Source organism: Austrofundulus limnaeus, unplaced genomic scaffold, assembly GCF_001266775.1.
Source record: "Austrofundulus limnaeus strain Quisiro unplaced genomic scaffold, Austrofundulus_limnaeus-1.0 Scaffold296, whole genome shotgun sequence".
In the NCBI taxonomy this organism is placed as follows: domain Eukaryota; kingdom Metazoa; phylum Chordata; class Actinopteri; order Cyprinodontiformes; family Rivulidae; genus Austrofundulus; species Austrofundulus limnaeus.
In genome coordinates, this window is record NW_013952698.1 from 304039 (window position 1) to 312533 (window position 8495).

Genomic DNA, 8495 nt, shown 5'->3' on the forward strand with positions numbered 1-8495 from the left:
TTATTTATTTATTTATTTATTTATTTAGTGATTTATTTATATATTTCTGCTTTTATTTCTTATTATGTCGGTTTTGGTCCTCCATAAGAAGCCTGATAATCATCTATTCATTCATATCAGGTGTGTTGGAGCAGAGAAGCAAGTAAAACATGCAGGGCTGCAGCCCTCCAGGACCAGGATTGCCCACCCCTCATCTAGAGAGTCTTTTTGAAAGGAGTGTAACGGTACAGAGACAGAACAGGAAGCGACATGGATGATAAGATTAGGGATGAGCTGTGTGGAAAAGCTCCACGGTCACAGAGTGATTGAGTGGAGAAAGATTGTAGATGTTGGTATGGCAAGCACTTGTGTCAAAGAATCTACTCTTTTCTGGCAACCCATTTGTGTACTCATTTGATATTATCTGATATTAAGCAGCGTTTTGTTTCACTCATGCTCAGTTGGTTGAGAAGATTTTATATTTTCACATCCAGAGATGTTCAGTTCTGCTTTTTATTTTGCATCAAGTCTGGATCAAATTAACTGAAGCAAACATTTTATTTTTCTATTTTACTTCTTATTTTTGTAAGATTTTTTTTAAATCAAGAGAAAGACACTTTTAAGGTGTTTATCAGAGTGTTTGTTTGACACAGGGCTTGTAGGTTTGAGTTTTTATTTTATAGTGAACTAACTTTGCTGCCATCGTGGGCTCTTGCTTTGTTTTTCTGTCTGTTTTTGAGAGTTGTGTGTTAAAAAACAACACAAAAAATTAGTATTTGACTTAAGTTTTTCTTTTTATTTTATTTATTTTTTTGATCCATCACATCAAACTGAGGATTAATTCAAATTTGGTCCCAGCATTTTCAGATTTCTGGCTTTTAAAGCTCAGAATCATGCTTTTTGTAACTACTGTGAAAATTCTTTAGGATTATATTTCAGATATTTAATTCAAAAAATAGATAAGTTATTTATTAATTACATTTTATTTTATGAAGTTATCTATAGGTACTATTTCTCCACAGGTCACTCTACGACTTGATCCTCAGTCTGAGGTGATGGGTCACTTATGTGTTTGTTGACTTCTGCAATATATTGTAAGGAAATTCAGATCTTAGTTACACGTTTTTGTTTGTATTTGTGCAGAACTCAGTATTTGGAGAAGGGACCTACCTCACCAGTGACCTCAGCATGGCCCTCCTCTACAGTCCACACAGCAGCAGCTGGAGGGAGAGCATCCTGGGTCCGCTGCTCAGCTGCGTCGCCATGTGTGAAATCATCCATCATCCAGACGTGAAGTGCCAGGTGAAGAAGAAAGGTTAGTTTGAGATGCGCGACAGCAGCAAAATTTCTCACCGCCATCGTATTTTTAGTCATTTTTTTGGCTCACGTTTCCTCGTTCCAGATTCGGACATCGTCGACCGGCAGAGATCACGAGCCAGAAACAGCGAAGGAGGCGATGTACCGCAGAAATACTTCATAGTCACCAGCAATCAGCTTCTACGAGTCAAATATCTGCTTGTCTACTCTCAGGGGAAACACCTGTCCCGGTAGGAACGATCCGGATCAAACTAACAAATGTCTTTTATAGAGTTCTTCTATAAAGGAGAACTCTTTAAATCTTCTGTATCTAGCTAGATCTAGATTCTAGATCAGGGGTCTGCAACATTTACGATTAAAAGAGCCGTTTCTGCTCCTTGGCTCACTGATAAAATTTGTCCAGAGTCACAAAACACGCCACAACTGTGATTATCAACTGCTGGTCCGTGGGCCTTTTCGGGTCCTTTTTGGGAACCTCTACGACTAGTGGCGGTGACATTATAAAACCAAAAAATATATTGTGAATATCATTATTTATTATTATTTTTACACATCAGGACAAAAGAAAATACCAGATTCATGTAAACAAGAAAAATAACTGTTTATAGTGCATACCCAATTTCATAAAAACTAGTACAACTGAACTTTTCAGGCATATTTTATTTCTATTTCTTATTATTATATAGTCTTCAAATTCTTAAGGTAATTTTCATGGATTTGAGAGAAAGATCATAGAAAGAAATTGGAATATTTAACTAAACAACAGCATGAGATAACATGTTTTACTTTTTGTATTAGTAGTATTTATTACATATTTGCATAAAAATTGATTTCTGTTGTGGGTATAAAAAACAAAACAAACAAACTAAATTATTCTATTATGTTTGGTCACATTTTCAAAGAGCCACTGCAGAAGGACCAAAGAGCCACATGAGGCCCCAGAGCCGCAGGTTGCAGACCCCTGTGCTAGATCTTCTATAGAGAAGGTTTTTAACAATGTGAGCAAAGAGGCAAACATGGAAGATAAAACTTGATGCAAAAGGATACATTTTTTATATGTGTAAAGTAGTAACAACCTGATTGTTTTTAATGGAATCATTGCTTTTAAATAATTCAATGCTCAACAAACCTTTTTTTGTGGCAAATATGTAAAATATTTTCACTTTTTGTTGCTGCTTCACTACAAATAAGAACATAAAAGTTTAACTTGAAAAAAAAATACAGAAAAATAATATAAAAAAAGCTCTGGATTAACTACATAATGGCTAAAATAAAGTCTTTTTCTTCTTCAGGCGTTCCCACAGCAGGCCGTGGCTCCTCAGGCACCACTTTGCCGTCATGATGGGTCTCTACCTTCTGCTGCTCGTCTTCATCGGTGCCTTCAACTCCACCACCTTCCTGTCCTTCTGGAACAGGCTGTTCAGGTGACCAGAGGACCAGGATGTTGGACCAGGATGTTCGTCAGCCGCCGTGCCTTTCTGATCGGACTGCAGGCCTGAGCAACTTCTTATGCACCTTTAACACAGTTTCCCTTTACTGTAGTCCTCGTCTTTATTTGTACAAATAGTTTTATTTACTGTTAATAAAAACTGACTTTAAAGAATATTACGCTTCTACCTGTAATTCAGTGAAAATTCAGTTCTTGTGGGAAATTTCTGCTGCTAACCAGAGCTAGCTGCATATTCAGGGGCCTCTTGTAGAAGTGGCGGTGTGAAATTAAATGACACACATTTTGTCATAAACTGCCACAAACACAGTTCATTAGTACCTTGACTTATAAGTGTCCCAACTAACCAGTTTTTCAAGATACTATGATGATTGTTTTGAGTTGAGAGCTAAAGTTTGGGTTACGAGCCATCTTCATACACCCCCACCGCCAGTTGTCGCAACATCCGCCCATCATCCCATGTCTCACTTGTTTGTTGTTAGTGGTTAGCTCGCAGCCGTAGCATCACTATGCTCATATTTGTGCTACAATTTATTTTCAGTTCAGCCTTTCTCCTCCATCAACATCTTTCAAGTCGTCTGATCTCCAAGGTAAATGCTGTACTTTATACTTCATTAAACCAGTTTGTGCAGTACGTTCTATTGTATTGTGTTTTTATTAATAACAGTCAAGCTGCTATTAGAGCTCTCCAAGGGCAACACTTTACATCTTTACTGGCTTGGGAGAGTGTCGAAGCATCAACTATGGGGAGAGACAACAGTTACTATTCATTGGGGACCAGGACATACTGGCATTAATGGTAACGATAGAGCTGACCACCTTGTAAAAGTTGGCAGCCAGGCCCACTTCAGAGGACCAGAGCCTGTTGTAGGTACCTCAACAACAGTCTGTAGGACTGGTCTGCAGGCCTGGATCAGACGTCTGGAGGGAGCTGACTGACTGTCGACAGGCGCAGGAACTGATAAACGGGCCAAATCTTAGGTTTGGGAAAGCTCTCATCACCCTGCTCAACCACCACAAAATGGTGACTAGGCTCCATGACAATGGTCTGTGTGATACCCGTGGCATTGAATTAGAGACCTCTTTGCACTACTTAGACCACTGCCTGGCTCTGAGCAGTCAAAGAAAATAATTTTTGAGACCTTTATGGATCCTGAGAAGCTCAGAACACTGAGTGTTTCTAATCTTGTGTCCTTCATCCGAGGGACGAGAAGGTTTGAATAAAGACCAGTGTCTTTTTGGGGAGAGCAATGGGTCCACTTACTAGGCCCCCAGCTTCTTTATTCATCCCCACAAATATTATTATTATATTATTACTGTGACCATTGTGTTTTACAATATAAGTTTAAACATAACAGAAAAACAGTTGCAGACTTCTTAGCAGGATCTGAAATGGATCATTTGCATTTCAACTCATTTCTATGGGGAAAACTGATTTAACACACGAGTGATTTGAGTTATGAGCTCCATAAACTCATAAGTCAAGCCTCCTCAGCGCCTAAGTTTTAGTTTGACAATCAATAAACCTGCATAAATAGTAAATGTTAGAAGTGAAGTGAGTTTTCTTGTTATTGTCAGGTTTTGTGTTTGAGCACGGATAAACTCAGACGGGCTCGTTTATTGCAGCTGGCACGCACACACAGTCCTCTGTTATCAGAGGCTTTTGTCTGTTAAAGAAAAGAAAAAGTCAGATGGATAACTAAGTCTGATAGCGGAGGCGGCGCGCTTTGATCTCAGATCCTGTCATCCTAATAGACTCCTGATAAAAACAATATGAAGCCACAGAAGCTGAAGCGATATAAAATAACATGTTGAAATTATCGCACACCTTTAAAAATGGTGTTTTGTATTAATTTCAAACATGCTGTTATGTTAAACTTGAAATATTGAAATGAGCAGTAAATCATGAGGGTTTTTAGAGGTTAGTTTATTGTCATAATTCGACTCCTCCCTCCTCTGCCTCTGGTTTCCTCACAGAGTCATCCTGCCTGAAGATGAAAGCCTTTGTTTCTGCTCGAAAATGTCTCTCTTCTTGCGAAATCCTCCAGATAAACTTTCTTCCTCCGAAGCAGCTCGGTTGTTGAAGGCCAGAGAACAAGCTGCTCATTGTTGGGTCAGAACTCATAAACTGCCTGTTATTCAGTAACTCTCACCAGAGAGGAGGGATGGCAGCGTTGGATCAGCTCTTATGTCAGGTGTGGGGTTTGAAAACCGATGGACTGAAGACAGACTGATGAAAACGTTATGGATTTGTTGGTATTTGATCACAAACACTAAAAGTCTCAGAACTCAAGTCCACCTGTAGATTCTGATTTATGTGTGTCCAGGAAAAAATCTGAACTGCAGATTATTTATGTAGCAAGTTGCTGGGAGAGGAACAGAAAGCGTGATTACTATTTCTGTCCTGCACTACACTTTTACCAAGTGGGGGCACCAGGTCAGTTGACTGATGAGGAACCAGCTTTGTCTTTTATGGTAATTTATTACAAAAATATAGCAAGAATCAATTTAATTTAATCATGAATAAAAACAGTAAAAATAACATGAAACACGAAGCAATAAGGTTTCTAAACCGTAAAGGTGAAAATTATTGTAGACGATGTTATACGTCTAAGTTAAGATTAGGACTGGATGTTTAAACCTTTATAGAAGAAGAATATTTTCCCAAAATGAAATATTGTCTTCTATTAATTAATTGACAAGAGACCCAGGTTAAAACAAGGTGGTTTGCATTTTATTTTCCTCTAGTTATTTAGAATTTGTAGAACTTCCTAAACAAGAAACAAACTGTTTTTGAGCACGTAGAGTTGAATATAAATATACATTATGTTTAAAAAAGAATTTGTAACTATCTATCCATATATATATGTATATACAGTATATATACATACATACAATTAGAAGATTTATTGGCTTTAAACTTGAGAAACTTAATGGCTTTTTTCTTCTTCAAGTTGAAGACATATATTTGACTTTTTAAAGAAAAAAAGACAAAAAGTCTGATGTAAGGACAGTTAATGGTATAACGTGTTTGAACTGTTGTAGCAGTCCAAATCTTATCTGTTCTGGTTTATACACAACAGGAAGTCAGTAATATTACATAAAAATGGAGAGGTTGAGCACCATCCAGGGATAACTGGTATAAGTGGGTTAGTAGAGCTAAGCCCTCCATGATGTTTAAAATTAAGAAGTTAATATACCTAAAAAAAAAAAAAACATAAATTACAAATAATGTATCACATTTTTGTGAAATTTACAACAAAAAAAAGGTGGTCCCAAACAGTCTGGAGAAATCCCAGTCTTTCCAAACGCTAGCTTTTCACAGCTTTGTTCATTTAATGTCTTATGTAGGACAGAATGATTGACAGACTTCTTGTCCCGCCCCCTCAGTTTGCAGCAGCAAATTGCAGGGGCAAAATTTTAGGGGCTAATTTTGTTCAGCCTAGAGTCAGCCCAAGGCCACACTGAGGGTGGACGTACAATAATGTGCCTCGAGTTGAGCTCAGGTGGTTTGGTGTGGACTGATGGTGAGCAAGATAAAGGAGGTGGTAGATCAGATGGCAAATCCTTAACTTTCAGATAGCAAAAGTTTTCAAATTATTATTTTAGAACCCAACAGAGACACAACTGCCTGATAAACTGGCCAAATAAGAATTAGTGTGACGCAGCCATCATAAATATAACTTTTACCGGTAAGTAAAAATGTCTCCCAAGAAAACACTGAAGACCTGCTTCAGCTCAGAAAACTACAAATAAATACAAGACAAAAATCAGACAGTAGATGACCTCAAATAAGTTTATTTATCAAATTGAAAGTTTTCATTCTTCAACAAGTTAGATTTTTTTACATTATAAAACAAGGCTGTACAAAGTGTTTTAAACTGGACCCTCTTTGACCAGATAGCTGCCTTCCTCCATGAAGCCTTCCTCCTGGTTTCTTCTTATCCATCAGTCATTACCTGCTCGAGTTTGTGTGCAAACACTCAGGAACTAAACACACTAACGTCCCCTCAGTCTAGATTAATAAAAAAAAAACAAACACAAGTTAGTTTTAACACCATTACAAAGAAAACAAGTTTAATCCCTTTTGTTTTTGTATGTTTGGTGTGTTTCTCTGAGATCGCTCCTACCTGCAGGTCGCTGCTGCAGACAGGAAGTGAACGCTCTCCCAGGTGGTTCTGCACACACCTCCCAAAGTGCTGCAGGCAGGTGGAATCGGACGAGGCGCAGGTATGATGGCACGACGGCCGCCTCAGGAGGAGGCAGCTGGAGCAGGAGGTGTGCTGGCAGGAGCCCTGACACGCTTTCTTCTCCAGAGACACCAGCCTGCAGGAAGAAGAACGTCAGGTTTCTGTTCACACAGCCACGGGAACATAACCAGAAACACCCACATGAAGAGGATCACACCACCGCATCTGGACATATATTTTTAAAAACGGCTGTATTATTTTGATAAAACTATAATCACAACCTGATACTAAAAGCTCAAACACAAGTCTGGTTTATAGCCGGCGGTTTAAATTAAATCTGGTTTATTTACGAGCTTCCTCTCAAATCCATCAGGATGACCTTTAAAAACCTTAAAGGTAAAAAAACACCTGCATATTTCAGTTGTAGTTTTTAAATTTGGTTTATTTTTCTTGTTAACATGAATACGTTCTTTTCTTTTGTCCTATAATTATATAGCCTGGCCCTTGCCTCCCTGCGCAGCTCCGCTCAATTCTAGTTTCCCTTCACTGCTCCTTGTACGAAGCAAAGTGAAGGACAGGGTCTGGTTTGAACCTGACTAATTATAATAAACATTAAAATTTCCCACATAGTTTTATAATGTGACCCACACTGACTGGAAAGGCCCCTCTTCAACAAACCCAAAGTGGCCCACAGACCACCAGTTGATAATCACAGTTGTGGCACGTTTTGCGTCTCCTGACACATTTATTAGTGAGCCAAGGAGCAGAAATGGATCTATGATATCACATAACTAGTGATAACTAGACAGAAAGAAAATCAATTCAAAAATGATCAAACGATGGTTTTAAAGTTAGTTTTTGAGGAAAAGGTCATGAGCGTGGGGTCACCTGGCTGAGCAGATGGCAGAGGGGTTGGACTGACAGTAATCCCTGGTGCACGCTGGCTTGCAGCTCTCTGGATCCAGTGGTTCGATCACTGTGCAGCACAAAGAAAACACTGAATCTGTAAAAACACTGTTTACTTCTTATCATGAGCAAAAAAAGAAAATCCCCTCACTGGTCGCAGGATGTCTGATACCATATCAATAAAGGTGGCAGTTCGGTTCATGGTGGACAGATAAGGAGAATAATTATGTGAGCGGAAAGCTTTTGATCAAAGGAAACCTTGAGCAGACTATCAGTCTTCACAGCTCGTAATATTTTTTATCACGCTGGCACTGTTCCCATTATAACCAGGAATGAGCTCCAGTGTTTACTCTGGTTTGAGTGTTTCCAGTTTATGTAAATCTGCTTGGCCCAAAATGTAAGTAAATTAGTGTTTGGTAGATTATTTCTTTGTTGTCACAATGCTTCTTGGTGAAAAATACATAAATGATCTTGGTGATCCCTTTGCATTCTTGGTTGATTGAGAAGGAACTGAAGCTTTTATTTTGTTTTGTTTCTTGATTATAATTGCTTGAAATTAATTATGGGAAAAAAGGGGCAGATATAAGATTATTTCTTCTTTCTGCCTCCTTTCAGTTCAATTTGGATTTGTATATTTTTTGTTGTGTATATTTTTT

The 8495-nt window shown here is 38.4% G+C and overlaps 2 protein-coding genes across 2 annotated transcripts in view; one reads left to right on the forward strand and one right to left on the reverse strand.

The window, feature by feature from the left end:
• Positions 1-3377, forward strand: part of parp16 (poly (ADP-ribose) polymerase family, member 16) — a 6170-nt gene extending 2793 nt beyond the window's left edge. Inside the window, exons 4-6 of the mRNA XM_014021512.1 lie at positions 1123-1294; positions 1382-1526; positions 2589-3377. Of these exons, the coding sequence (XP_013876966.1) occupies positions 1123-1294; positions 1382-1526; positions 2589-2724 (453 nt within the window). The 3' untranslated portion in view covers positions 2725-3377. The remainder of the gene's footprint in view (positions 1-1122; positions 1295-1381; positions 1527-2588) is intronic.
• A 3146-nt stretch (positions 3378-6523) lies between these two features.
• The window catches only part of si:ch73-330k17.3 (cysteine-rich motor neuron 1 protein), a 3065-nt gene continuing 1093 nt past the window's right edge, over positions 6524-8495 (reverse strand). Inside the window, exons 2-4 of the mRNA XM_014021513.1 lie at positions 7822-7909; positions 6874-7069; positions 6524-6758 (exon numbers count right to left, since the gene is read on the reverse strand). Coding sequence (XP_013876967.1) covers positions 6699-6758; positions 6874-7069; positions 7822-7909 — 344 coding nt within the window. The 3' untranslated portion in view covers positions 6524-6698. The remainder of the gene's footprint in view (positions 6759-6873; positions 7070-7821; positions 7910-8495) is intronic.